The sequence below is a fragment of the Oryza brachyantha genome, chromosome 10, assembly GCF_000231095.2.
Source record: "Oryza brachyantha chromosome 10, ObraRS2, whole genome shotgun sequence".
NCBI lineage: Eukaryota > Viridiplantae > Streptophyta > Magnoliopsida > Poales > Poaceae > Oryza > Oryza brachyantha.
In genome coordinates this window covers 9,726,792-9,741,447 of record NC_023172.2, presented here as the reverse complement: position 1 = coordinate 9,741,447, position 14,656 = coordinate 9,726,792, and the positions used below count along the sequence as shown (strand labels likewise).

At 47.4% G+C, this 14,656-nt stretch overlaps 1 protein-coding gene across 1 annotated transcript; it reads right to left on the bottom strand.

The window, feature by feature from the left end:
• Nucleotides 1-710: 710 nt before the first annotated feature.
• LOC102713770 (serine/threonine-protein phosphatase PP2A-4 catalytic subunit) lies at nt 711-11,424 on the bottom strand. The gene is made up of 11 exons (XM_006661704.2): nt 11,193-11,424; nt 10,682-10,738; nt 9,441-9,524; nt 9,270-9,341; nt 3,097-3,168; nt 2,858-2,898; nt 2,625-2,691; nt 1,738-1,929; nt 1,557-1,646; nt 1,359-1,466; nt 711-1,116 (listed from the first exon to the last, which is right to left on the bottom strand). The coding sequence occupies exons 1-11, from the start codon at nt 11,286-11,288 to the stop codon at nt 1,051-1,053; spliced, it is 945 nt and encodes a 314-aa protein (XP_006661767.1). The 5' UTR covers nt 11,289-11,424; the 3' UTR covers nt 711-1,050.
• Between the last annotated feature and the right edge of the window lie 3,232 nt (nt 11,425-14,656).

Genomic DNA, 14,656 nt, shown 5'->3' with positions numbered 1-14,656 from the left:
TTATGAATAAGCTTTGTATTTGCTCTTGGTGCATTCGATACATCGTAATAGTACCTTTTGGACGACTCTATATCGTACTGCTAGAACAGAATACACGTCCAGGCTATCTAGCACTCTTCTCTAAATTTGTTAACTTTTTAACATGTTTGACTCATTTGTTTTATTCATTTTTTTTAAAATATGGAAAGCTATATATATATATATTATATAAAAGTATATTTAACAATAAATAAAATGATATAAAAATAATTAATAATTATATAAATTTTTTGAATAAGACAAATAGTTAAATATGTATAAAAAAATCAGCCATCAAATAATATTTAGAGACAGAGAGAGTACTAGTTATAAGCATATGAAAAATTTTACTAAATGTGCAAAAGATCAGGCAAAAAACAAGCATGCCTTTTCTGGTTTGTGCATTCGCTGTTCCATTCGCGAAGGTTATTTTCAGTATGTGACTAAGAAAATTGTCTGTCAAGTAGGGATTCATCTATGCGGTAGATAGGTTGAGCTACGTCTTATATGTCAAAGAAAAATGACTTGAACAATCAAATAATTTATGGATACAACTTTTTTTTTTCCAATCTACAATGTACACGGTTAATTAAGCGATGCTATGAAAATATACTACTATTAAGAAAAAAAACCCAAAATCAACTCCAAAATTAATCCCTCAGCTATAAGCAGGTTATAAGAGGCTTATTTAGCAACCGAGATATCAGCTTGTTTTTCATTAATGATAGATGTTACATGCACACCAGCCGATACCAAAACAGAAGTTTTATCTCTGTCAACACAATGCCTTCCTAAATAGTGCAAATTTGTCCACAACCATGGGCGAAGCATTGAATCCTGGATGATAGACCGCTCTCAAAATGATCAATGAGGGTCATATGTTTCACATTTTTTTTGGATGTCGGCACTCTCATGCTATCGCTGGCCAGCTTAGATACCACAGGGATCCCACAAAATTTTACTGGCCAGCATTCACTATTACGATCTTTGACAAAGAAAGGAAACAAAACAATACAAATTACAACAGATAATTTAAAGGAAATAATCAGGTGTTCTCCGTGTCACATCTGGTTCACCTCTCCTCGGAGCTGGTTCAAACTGCAAAAATAATCAAAGTTGAATCCCAGGGATAATTTCACAACCTACAGTTAGAGGCTTAGAGCACAACAGTACTGACAAGAAAAGTGAACCAGCAACGACGCTAATCTGTTTTTAAATTCGTTGGTATTACCATACCTGTATCATGTATAAGCTACATGTAGCTGGTTAACAATACCTGAATTATAACAACATTTGGAATAACGGCAAAAGGATATCAGAAAGAATAAAGTGGCATGCACCTGAATAAATGTGTGATTCCTGCAGTCATCAACCTCCAGGATGGATGCCATGTTGCCACATCGATAACAATAGTTGGGTGCACTGAATATGGTCACAACCTTTTGTTCCTGAAAACAGTGAAGAATAATAAGACAACGGTACTATGCTAGGCTGCTAGCTAATCAATGACACAATTAAATCTACGCTGAACAACTTACATGCGCCCAGTTATAACCCTCCATAACTAACTGATGAGCCCGGGCTACAAGTTTGAGATTATTGGTATGATTAAACTGTTCTGATATGTCCTGAAAAATGTGAAACATGTATAGTTGAGAACATAACAGATCTATTAATAAAAAAAAGAGAACTAATGGAAGTTGGCAGCATGCTTAGTACTTGGCCAAAAGTGTATCCAGCACCACGAGGAGATATGCCCCAACCACATCGATCATCTGGGTCAGACCATAAAAGATCACACATAGGGCCCTCATGAGGGACCTCTTGAACACGATCTAAGCTGCGAACACTATCAAGATTATCGATCGATGGTGATAAACCACCATGGAGGCAGAAAATCTCGGATTCAACCTTCAAGCAGGAGGACAATTTTAAATCAATAAAATTCCTGAGCAAATACAAAAAGAAAGATTTCTAAATTTCCAAGAGAACAGAAACATTGATTGATTATTACGAGGAACCAATGGAACTATAACAGATGGCAAGAATTGATATAGCACTAAGCACCAAACTGAAAGTTGTACATGGCCACCATCAGATTAAAAAAAGGATTGATCAAATCATGTATTTCCAATGGTCTTGCACATATATTGTCAATTCCAGGTAATAAAAAGGACAGTCAACCAGAAAGTGCACCCACACTAGGTTACATACTGTTGTTAGACCAGCTTTGGTTTCCAGGAAAAGCTTAAGCAGTTATGGTGGCAGTGGCACATGAAAGATGCCAGCATTACTTATCCTGGGGAGACAAAACCATTCAAGAAACAATCCACAAATTATCTAGAAGCACCAGAAACTAGTCAGGCTAAGAGGATAAATGTTTAGACTTTAGACTACTGAAGCCAGATTTTATTTAGAGAGTAGCGATTGCCTAAAGTTGACAAAGAAGGCACATGTACAAATGATGTTAACAAGTGTATTCCAACTGATACTAACTCTCGCATTGGCTTGGCGATTTCTTGGAAACAATAAGCAATTCCAAAAGAATATTCAGAACAAAAAAACAGGAAAGGAAATAGAAGGGGGTCTGCAAGTTGAGCACACACCAATGCTGTTAATGGAAAATAGTCAAAAAGGTCGGTGAAGATCTTCCAGACATTTGCACTTCCATACCTGGTTAAAATAGTCAAAAGGCAGAACAAGATCAATCAATTAAAAAAATAAAGGCAGACCACTTTGTATCCATAAGTCAATACTAGAAAAGAACTTAGATAAACTATTAGCTTTTATTTACGTAGATACATCACAAGTTGACTTTCAACCACCTAAATAAACTCACTTTCGTAGGCATTCATCGTAGAATCCATAAACTTGTGTGATCTGCAAGTATTGAAGAGTTCATAGTTTAAATAAAAATGAAATGAAAAGCAAACATCATCTAGATGGCACAAAGCAAGAAATGGTTTTATAAAAAAGATCACAATTTTTGAACAGGGTTTCCATTTTAAACTTATTTGATCTCCAGAAAAGAAAATGAATGATAAAAATCATTTCATGGGCATGGTGAAATTTACATACCTGCCGGCTCTCATGGTTTCCACGAAGGATTGTAATCCGCTGTGGGTAGCGCACCTTCAGTGCAACCAAAAGCTGGACAATGGTAGCATATGATGTCAACAAGTAACAGAGAGCTGCCAAACCTGTTAGTATCTCTATTGTTACTCTCATTGGTGAGAGGATGACACTCAAACTTAAGGCAATTTTCTGTTTACTTATCACCAAATGTCATACCCTTCCCGGGGGAGGGTTGGATACATATTTATAGCTGCCTACTAGTCTAAAAGATGCTGTCCTAGAGCATCTCAACAACCTGTCCTAGAGCATCCTAACAACCTGTCCTAGATGCTGTCCTAGCAACTAAAAACTGAAAAACAAGGGTAGGACACCACAAGACCAAGACTAAACAGCCTAAGACTTATTCCTTCATTATGCTGTCCTAGCAACTAAAAACTGAAAAACAAGGGTAGGACACCACAGGACCAAGACTAAACAGCCTAAGACTTATTCCTTCATTCTCCCCCTGAGTCTTTGTGCGTCGTCTTGTGGGAAAGTTGAGCCATCCCGATCCGGGAGCAAAGCTCAAGGAACTTGATCCTACCAAGGGGCTTGGTAAGCAGATCCGCAAGCTGGTCCTTGGTGTTGATGTAGCTGGCCTTGATGCTCCCTTCCTCCAAGCAGCCTCGAATGAAGTGGTACCTCACCCGGATGTGCTTGCTCCGTTCATGAAAAACAGGATTCCTTGCCAGGGCCAGAGCGGACTTGCTGTCCACCCTAAGCTCCACCGCTCCAGTGTCTCGGCCGAGGAGATCACCGAGCAGTCGAGCAAGCCAGAGTGCCTGGGTCGAAGCAGTGGAGGCCGCTATGTATTCGGCCTCGCAGCTGGATAGGGCCACCACCTGCTGCTTGATTGACTGCCAGCTAACGAGGCACTTGCTGAGGAAGAAGAGAATCCCGCTCGTGCTCTTACTAGTGTCGATATCGCCGGCGTGGTCGCTGTCGGTGTACCCAATGAACTGTGCCTTTCCAGGGCACCTCGGGTAGTAGAGGCCGTGGTCGAGAGTCCTCGCAACGTAGCGGATGATCCTCTTCACAGCCTACTGGTGCTCCGTCGTCGGTCGCTGCATGAACCGACTAACGTAGCCGACGGAGAATGCCAAGTCCGGCCGTGTGTGGGTGAGATAGCGAAGACTCCCCACAAGACGCCGGTACTACGTAGCGTCCACCTCCTCCGCCGTGCTGTCCCGGCTCAGCTTCAGCCTCTCCTCCATCGGGGTGAGGGCTGGGTTGCAATCGTTGAGCCCAGCGAGCTCAACTACGCGCTTGGCGTAGGCAGTCTGGCGAAGTGTGATCCCGGAGTCATCTTGGTGCACCTCGATCCCCAGATAGAAGGAGAGGGGCCCCAAGTCACTCATCTGGAAAGTGGCCTTCATGTCTTCCTTGAACGCTGCCACCTCCGTATCCTTGGTGCCGGTGATCACCAAGTCATCAACATAAACACCCACCAGCAGGGTATTTCCTCCATTCCCCGCCGGTAGATAGCAGCCTCGTGCGGGCTTGGCTCGAAGCCCATCCTCTTGAGCGTGGAATCCAACTTGGCATTCCACGCCCTCGGTGCCTGCCGCAGGCCGTACAAGGCCTTGTGCAGACGTAGCACCTTGCCCTCCTTGCCGGGGATCGCAAAACCCGGCGGCTGGTGCACGCAAACCTCCTCCTTCAAGTCGCCGTTGAGGAACGCCGACTTGACGTCCATGTGATGGATGCGCCAGCCTTCCTGAGCTGCCAGCGCAAGAAGGAGTCGCACGGATTCCATCCGTGCCACTGGGGCGAAGGCATCGTCGAAGTCGATCCCCTCCTGCTGCACGAAACCACGTGCCACCAAGCGAGCCTTGTGCTTGACGATGACTCCGGCTTCATCCCTCTTCAGCTTGAACACCCACTTAAGAGAGATCGCACAATGACCATGAGGGAGGTCAGCAAGCTCCCAGGTGCGGTTCTCCTTAACTGCGTCCAATTCCGCCTTCATCGCGGCGCGCCATGCCGCGTGTCTCTCGGCCTCTGCGAAGGACCGAGGCTCGCCGTCGTCGCACGCAAGGTGCAACTGTTCCTCCAGGTCATGAGGCACCAGTCCCGGCACTGGCTGGTCGCCGAGGAGGTCCTCCATCGTACGGTACCGCAGGGGCTCTCCATCATGGTAGGCGTCGATGCGCTCCTCATCGTGTGAGAGCGGAGTAGCGAACTGCACCGGGCTGCGCTCGACGTGAGCTGGTGTTGGTGTGGACGTGCCCGGAGGGGTGGCTGTTGGTGTCGGAGTGCGTGGGGTCGCCAACTGTGGTGGTGTCGGCGTAGAGCTCGGCGCAGCCAAAGTCATGGCTCGAGAGCGTGGCGCTGCCGAAGTGGTGGGTGCTGGAGTTGGTGGAGAATCGGAGACTGGGGTAGGCACGCTCGGTGAAGGGGAGCTACCCACTCCCCCAGCTTCCCTGAAGTGGATGTACTCGACAGTGAAGTCGTCATACGTCGGAGTAGAGCCGTTGTCCACCGTCTTGTCCCATGTCCATCCGCGCCCTTCGTCAAACACCACGTCGCGCGCTGTGCACACACGCTGTGTTACCGGGTCGAGGATGCGGTAGGCCTTCAAGCCTTCCGTGTAGCCGATGAACACCCCTGGGATGCTCCTGTCATCGAGCTTGCCGATGTGGCCAAGCTCCTTGGCGAACGCGAGGCAGCCAAAGACTCGCAGGTGGGAGACCGATGGCTTGCGCCCATGCCAAGCCTCGTACGGCGTCCTGCCATCGAGAGCCTTGGTAGGTGAGCGGTTGAGGATGTAGACGGCCGTTACCACCGCCTCCCCCCAGAAGAGAGCCGGCATTCCTCTCTGCTTGAGGAGGGCTCGAGCCATCCCCACAACCGTCTGGTTGCGCCGCTCAACGACGCCGTTCTGCTGTGGGCTGTACGGCGCGGAGTAGTGGCGGTGAATACCTTCATCGGCACAGTACGACGCGAATTCAGCCGTCGTGAATTCGCCGCCGTTGTCGGTGCGCAGGATGCGCAACTTGCTGCCGCACTCCACCTCCGCAGCAGCCTGCGTGCGCCTAATGGCGTCCGCAGCCTCTCCCTTGCTACCGAGGACCGTCACCCACATGTAGCGAGAGAGGTCGTCGACGAGCAGCAAGAAGAAGCGTCGTCCTCCTGGTGTGGCCGGAGTCACCGGGCCACACAAATCCCCGTGCACGAGCTCGAGCCGCTCCTTGGCTCGGAAGCTCGTCTGATGGGGAAAGGGGAGCCGCCTCTGCTTTGTCAACACACAGACGTCGCAGAACTGCTCCACGTGGTCAAGGCATGGCATGCCTCGCACCATCTCCTTGGTACTGAGCCGCTTCAGGGCCTCGAAGTGGAGATGGCCGAAGCGCTCGTGCCACTGCCACGCCTCGTCGTCCCGGCGGGCGACAAGGCACACGGGTTGTGCTACCTGCACGTTGAGGATGTAGAGTCGGTTGTTGCCTCTGGTTACCTTGACAAGGAGGCGACCACGGCGCTCCCCGATCTTGCGCCGATCCCAAATCCTCATGACTCCGTTCTTGATCACCACGCATGAGCCTTTCTCTTCTTCCAGCTGTCCAATACTGATGATGGAGTTCCTCAGCGCGGGGATGTAGTAGACTCCGGTGAGCAGCCTGTGCTCGCCGGACTTGGTGGTGAAGATGACGGAGCCGGTGCCCTTGATATCCACGCCAGAGGCATCCCCAAACTTGACGAAGCCTCGGACGCTGGGATCAAGCTCGGTGAAGAACTCCCGTCGACCGGTCATGTGATGGGTGGCCCCGGTGTCGAGGACCCATCCATCAGTCTTGTCGTTGGAGTCGTCGCCAAGAAGGGCTCGTGCCTTCGGCTCTTCTAGGTGGAGGAAAGCCGATGCGGCCGGTGCCGCTGGAGATAGCTCGATGCTTGCGTGTGCCAGGAGCAGGGCTGGTTCTTCCTCCACTTGTGCGGCGTTGGCTTGGCTTTGTCGTGGTTGTCGGCAGTCCTTGGCCCAGTGGCCAGTCTTGCCACAGTTGCGGCAGGCGTCGTCTCGCGTCGGCCTGCGGTTGCCGGTGGTGCCGCCCTAGACGCCTCCGCGGGCTCCACCCCGGATGCGTCCTCGCAACCTGACCCGGACGCCTCCGCGCCCCTTGTGCAGATTGCCGCGCTTGCGGCCGCCTACCGAGGAGGACTCCCCCTTTTTCCCATCACCCTGGCAGGCCTCCCACTGCTCCCGAGTGAGATGGAGCTTCCCGCCAATGGTGATGGGCCCGGAGAGGGGCTGTGGCTCATCGCCGTCGACGACCTTGAGGCGACCAATCGCCTCCTCGATCGTCATCGTGGAGAGGTCCAGCAGAGACTCGATGGAGCGGGCAATCTGCTTATACTTCTCTGGGATGCAGCGGAAGAGCTTCTCGACAGCTCTCTCCTCGTTGTAGGTGTCGTCGCCGTACTGCACCATCTTCTGCAACAGAGTGTTGAGACGGAGGGCAAAATCATCGATGTCCTCACCTGGCTTGAAGGCCAGGTTCTCCCACTCCTTGCGGAGTGCTTGCAGCGTGCTCTTGCGGGCGCGATCGCTGCCGATGCGTGCCGCAGCGATGGCATCCCAGGCCTCCTTGGCAGTCTGCTTTTGCGAAAGGGAAAACCGCATCTCGGATGGAACTGCAGCGATGAGGGCATCTAGCGCCCGTCGGTCTTCATCGTAGTCAACGTCGCCATACCGAACTGCCTCCCACATGTGCCGCACCTGGAGCCTCACCCTCATCACCGCGGCCCACTCGATGTAGTTGGTCTTGGTGAGGGTAGGCCACCCACCACCGGGACCAAAGTCCCTGACCACCGCTTGGATGCCGTGGTAGCCATGGCGCCGGTTAGGGGAGGGAGAGTCGCGCTGCCTGTGAGGGCCGCGCTCTCCGTAGATCCGGCCGCCATCACCGGGAGGGTAGCCGCCGCGGCGTGTGTTCTCTGGGTTGCCGCCGGCACGCCTGCGCCCATCTGGGCTATCGTTGCCGCACGCGCCCTCGCTTGGGGCGCCGTCGGCGGATGCGTGGTCCCCTGGACCGCCGCCGCCATGGGGGTGGGCTGCTGCCCACCGTATTGTCCGCTCCCGCACCCTTCCTCTCGCCAACTCCTCAAGGTCCCTGTCGGCGGTGATGTCGCCGACGATGGAGCCGTTGATGCTGCTACGCAAGGTCTCAACCTCAGCCTCCGCCGCACGTGCTGCATCTTCCGCCTCCTCTGCTTCTGCCTCCGCCTTGATCGCCGCCAACTCCGCTGCTGCCAGCCTTGCTGCCCTTGCTGCTGCTGCTGCGGTCTGTGCCGCTGCTCGCCTGCGCTCTTGCGCTGCAGCGAGCTCGGCGTCCTGCTGACGTCGTGTGCTCGAGGCGCCCGAACGCCGAGCTGCCCGTCGGACATGGCGCGCCTCCGGGGGGCTGCTACGTGGAGAAGGGAAGGGGAAAGGGGAAGGAGGAGCAGCCGGTGGTGCTGCTGTTGATGGTGGCTGAGTGCTCACTCGAGGTTGGGAAGGGGAGGAGCAAGAGATGTTCAACCTACAGGAAAGTGTTGCTCTGATACCAGATGTTAGTATCTCTATTGTTACTCTCATTGGTGAGAGGATGACACTCAAACTTGAGGCAATTTTCTGTTTACTTATCACCAAATGTCATACCCTTCCCGGGGGAGGGTTGGATACATATTTATAGCTGCCTACTAGTCTAAAAGATGCTGTCCTAGAGCATCTCAACAACCTGTCCTAGAGCATCCTAACCACCTGTCCTAGAGCATCCTAACAACCTGTCCTAGATGCTGTCCTAGCAACTAAAAACTGAAAAACAAGGGTAGGACACCACAAGACCAGGACTAAACAGCCTAAGACTTATTCCTTCATTATGCTGTCCTAGCAACTAAAAACTGAAAAACAAGGGTAGGACACCACAAGACCAAGACTAAACAGCCTAAGACTTATTCCTTCATTATGCTGTCCTAGCAACTAAAAACTGAAAAACAAGGGTAGGACACCACAAGACCAAGACTAAACAGCCTAAGACTTATTCCTTCAAAACCATCATCCACAAATAACTAGTACATTTTTTACACACTTTCTAAGTCATGACACAGAATGGTAGGACCAACCATAGTGAACAAACAAAACAAAAGATCAGGCTAGATCTTACCGTAACAGTCTCAACAGAATAGTAGCCACGATCTACATAATCTCCCATAAACAAATAATTTGTATCTGGACACTGTTAAACAATAAAAAACATTTGTCAGCTTTCAAAGTATGAAACAAAGACCAAAGAAAGCAGAAACAAACAAAAAGAAAAGACAAGTGGATTGAGTACCTTCCCACCAATTCGAAAAAGCTCTACTAGATCATGGAATTGCCCATGAATATCACCACAAATTGTGACTGGGCTCTTTACAGGCTGCATGTAAAGTACACAAGGGTTATAGTCATATCTTATATTTTACTGGACCTTATAACATACACATGTACCTAATTTTGACATTGGGTAGAATATTTGTGCCCCCTCAAAAATGACATGCATAGTTACAACTTACAAGTACAAAACATCACCATGCTTGGCTTGGTCTCTATAAATTAAGCATTGTTCTTATTGGCGCAACAGCCAATAATTACATAGTTGCGCTGACAAAAAGATAAAGAATACCAAACATAAGTCATCCTTTTGTTGTAACTATATACATTTAAATTGCTGGAGATGAAAGCAAAATGTGGGTTGCTACGATATGTCTGGACTGCAGCTATAAGGTTATCTGCTATTTTCATAACCATCTGAAATTATCTTATTCTGTGGGTTTCCCATTGAAGCATGAAGAAATCAAAAGGAGAGTAAGTACAGGGGGGAAATTCACAGTTTTGGATAAACGAATACGCTGGTGGGAGGGGTAAAAGATATCCTTGTTGAAAAGATCCTAGAGCTGTCATCGGCTTGAAATTCGGTCTCACTAATTCCAAATTGCCTGGCCAATAGTACACCCATATTTTTCACTGAATCTCTTCCCAATACCCACCAGCATACAGAATGTGCTGAAAGTAACAATATATTCCACAGATGGTAGATACCATCATACCAATCCCACTCAGATAATAAATTGAAAAAAAAGGTCAACTTGTTCACATGGAAAAAGCATGATATCGCACAAAAGCATCATTTTTTCCATGTCTATATCCAGCTAGATTCCTTCACAATAAACAAACAGAACAGAACAATATATAGCTAACACTACTCAGATGGTTAAGACTTCCTCAAGCAATCCATCAGCAGTCTAGACTTTCAGCCCAACATGCATACTATCATTTTTTTTTAGAGAAGGGCATTTTTACCCGGCCTCTATATCCACTCGGATATATGCAGCCATTTTATTTATTTTTGAGAACTTTGGGAACTTAGCCCAAGTAGAAGACTTAGCCTCTCAAATACCCAAATCTGAAATTCATGCTTCTATGGAGATTTGAATTCAGGACCTTGGGTGCTACTTAGGTCACTGCAACCACTAGGTTACATGCATACTATCATATCGCAGAGCATCGCATAATTGAAGGAAAGCTCCACCATACCTGAACATTGCTTTCTTCCATCAATATCTCCTTCGCCTTCTCACATAACGTTTTGACCTGAAAGCAGCCTGGTTAGCACAGAGGCAGAGACTCGTTGATTCCATGACTACCATCTAGCCAAGGCATGACGCATGTCACCGGAATCAAAACAGAAGCACAGCATATGCAGAAGAACAACAACAAAAAAAAGCAAGCGGATTCAAGTGACAGGCGTCGCATGCCTCCGGCGAGAGAGATTCCGCATCTAACGCAAAAGCTACAGCCAAATATTTTTCCGATCCGGCCATCACGGGCGCTCATAAAGCTCCACCAATTATTCCTCTTCTCCTCCCCCCAAATAATATACTCCAATTCCTAGATTCCACCTGAGATCTACCAAATCTGAACCACAAAACCTCGAATTTTTTTCCCGACACCCAACCCTAGCAGCCGCCGCCACCGCGGAGAAACATCCACACGGCGGGGCGGATCCGACACCGCGTAGAGCGAACGGGGGCGGGGGGACTCTCACCTCCGGCTCGGAGAGCGGGCGGCACTCCATGAGCTGCTCGATCTGCGCGTCCAGGCCGCCGCACCCGCCGCCGCGCGAGCCCACGCCCTCCTCCATATCCCTCCCCTCCCTCCGCCGCAGACAGGGACACCCCCCTGATCTAGCCCTAGCCCGAGCTCGTCGCCGGCGAGAGGGAGCGCGCGCGCGCGAGCGAGAGAGCGAGGGAGAGAGAGATGCGGTTCGGGAGAGAGAGAGAGAGAGAGAGAGGAGAGATGGGCAGCCAAATGCGGGGGAAGCGAAGCGGGGAGTAGCGTACTGGAGAGGAACGGGGAGATGTACGATGTACTGGAGAGGAGGGCCCACCTTTCAGTGTTCCTGGAGGGGAGTGGCCAGGGTGGGGCCCACCTGTCAGTGCGTCTGGAGGATCAGCAGCTAGCTGGCGGTAGGGACGGAACCGGAGAGGAACGGATGAGTAGGGGGAGAGCACGCAAGGCTGGAAAATCTTTGGGCTGGGCCCAAGTGTCAGAGGGTGACATTGCCCCGTGACATTCTCGGTGACATTGAGTCACTGACGTGTAGGACCTATACGTGCCTGGACCCATGTGGGCCTCACACATCAGTGACTCAATGTCATCGAGAATGTCACGGGGCAATGTCACTGAATCCACGTCCGATGGGTGGTGGGGTCCCACACGATGTGCGGCCGGCCACGGCTAATGGATGGAGGGGATCAGGGAAGCGGAGCTCCTGTTACACCTTTCTCCCTACCAGCATATCATCAAAATATATTTGAGCGATTGAATAAAATAAGTGTTACTAATGTAAAATTTATTTCATAGTTTTATACGGTAACATATCACTTAGGTTGTCTTCAACTGTACTTATACACGACCTACGGTCTAGTTTGGGTCACTCACAGAGAATAGGTTAGGCACCCAAAACACTTCTTTTCCAACAACGAACTCAAAGAAGAGGCCTCGCCTGCAGACTCTCCTTCAGTCGAGGAGAGAGAGACATGCATACGATGCTTTTTTGGGTTCGGTATCGTCTCCTACGCTAAATGAGTCTCATATTTGCCCACTCTGGTGGGACTCGTTTTTATCACCCAAAACACCGTAAACCACGCATTTTAGGTTTAGGTCGCATTATGCCAACACCGTTGGAGACAGTTTTAGATGTTATATCCAAGTGGCCAATAGGAGTTAAATAAATGTGTTGATATTAAACGAATTACTCTTTGTGGATTTTCAATCTAGTTTGATAGTTTAGATAAATGTGTACGCTAAGTTTCATCCCCATAAAACTTAAATACTCTCTCATTATAATGCTCATTCACATCACTCTTTTTGCTATATCATTAATGAGTTTAAAACCCTAAGGACACGGCCCCAAGGAGGCACATCTTGCAGCCCTGGTATCTCTCCTTATCGGGCGGGACACGACCCTAGCCTCCCATGACAAGGGTGTACCCCGCTAACCCACGTGAACCTCTTTTGTGAGTCTCGGTGTTTTCTACTAGGAGATCGTGGAGAAGGGTGAGGCACCGAGGTCTCGGGAACCCCCTGGGTTCGAATCCCTGTTCCTTGCACGTCGGCTTGTTGGGCCTTAGCACGACTCCTTCTAGCTTCTAGGGGAAGAGGAGCCATGGGTCCTATTTTGCTTACATATATATTTAATCAATACATTTGCACCATTGAATAATTGTCATAGTTCATTCAACTATTTAGCGCAAAAGAACCGACTTAGCTTGGTTATTACTCTCTTTGATCATAGATATTTAACTTCAAGATAAGATTTTATCAAATCTTTAAAATCTTGATCATGAATGTTATATTCAAATAAGTTTATAAAAATCTAACAAGTCAATGATATTCATTATACTACTGATACTTCCAATGGTAATTTTGTGCATATCATTTTACTAAATATTTGAATTTTGTATAGTTAAAGTCTAGAAAAGTTGGCAAGTCTTATCCAGCATTTTTTTTGAAACAAATGCATTCATAATACACATCACTATCGATGGACACACACTCCTATTATTGAAAGAAAAATTAGGTATAGGATTTCATAGTTGAAGTCTAAAAAATTTGACAAATCTTATCTAGCATATATTTTTATGAAACAAATGCATTCATAACTCTCATCACTATCAACAAGCACATGCTCATGTTATTGAAAGAAAAATTAGTTATAAATGTGAGCACCCATGTCAAATTAGGATTTGAAACGGGGTGGGCATGTTCCACAACAAGGAACCTAACTAGTTGAACTAATCCCACTTCATAAATATTCGACAAATTCTGCTATACGACACTCAAAAGTGGTGTGTTTGTTTTTTTCTGATTACAACTTTTTTTATTCTTGTAATTAACTTTTTCATGCTATATCAATATAAAGCTTAGCACTATCTGCCGAGGGTCGTTTAAAAAGGAAAACTCTTTGCAAGGGCGTTGTCGACTCGAAGAATGCACAAATTAACAACCAATTTATCAGAAGAAAGAAAATGCTTGTGTGTATCCGTGACTTGTTGACAAGTTGTTCTAATGCTGCTTCATCACCAAACTCCACTACTCTTTGTTAATCCGCACATAGTAATCAGTGATGGATGACCAAAGGGCATAAAAAATGAGGGGGTGTTTTAGATTGAGAAAATTTTTAGTAGAAGTGTCATGTCAAATGTTTGATTGGACGTCGGAGGGGTTTTTCGGACACGAATGAAAAAAAAACAAATTTCACGGCAAGCCTGGAAACCGCGAGACGAATCTTTTGAGCCTAATTAATCCGTCATTAGCACATGTTGGTTACTATAGCACTTATAGCTAATCATGGACTAATTAGGCTTAAAAGATTCATCTCAAGATTTCTTCCGTAACTGTGCAATTAGTTTTTTGGTTAATCTATGTTTAATGCTTTATTTAGGTGTCTAAAAATTTGATGTGATGTTTTTGGAAAAAAATTGGGAACTAAATAAGGCCTGAGTTTATCCCACAAATTTGTCCCATCCACTGATCCACTAGCCATGTTTTTCTACACCTTGGACCAAAGATCATGAAGCATTCACAGAAAAAGTTGCCCAACTTTGACAACTGCATTATCTTTTTTTTCATGTAAATAATCTATTGCCTTTTAACTCTTCATGTCTTATCAATTAAGTCCTTGAGTCAATAATTAAAAACTATTTTCTTTCTTTCTTTTTGGAAAAGTTAGGTTTTTTTTCCAATCCATCTTAGTTTAATCTAGTATGAACATAAGATTCTTCTTATTCTCTTTTAAAGGTCAAATCAACTCAATGATTGAGTATCAATTGCAATTATAACATCAAATCTACACAGAGTAACTGTGCTCTCTTAAAAAAGTACAGGGTGATTATGCACTTAATCATCCTTGGTTACTACAAAATGAAGAAGTGAGCTATCGGCAACTTAGTCAACCAGGTGTAAGATGAAAAAAGATAGTAGCATATTAGCCACTTAATTAGAGAA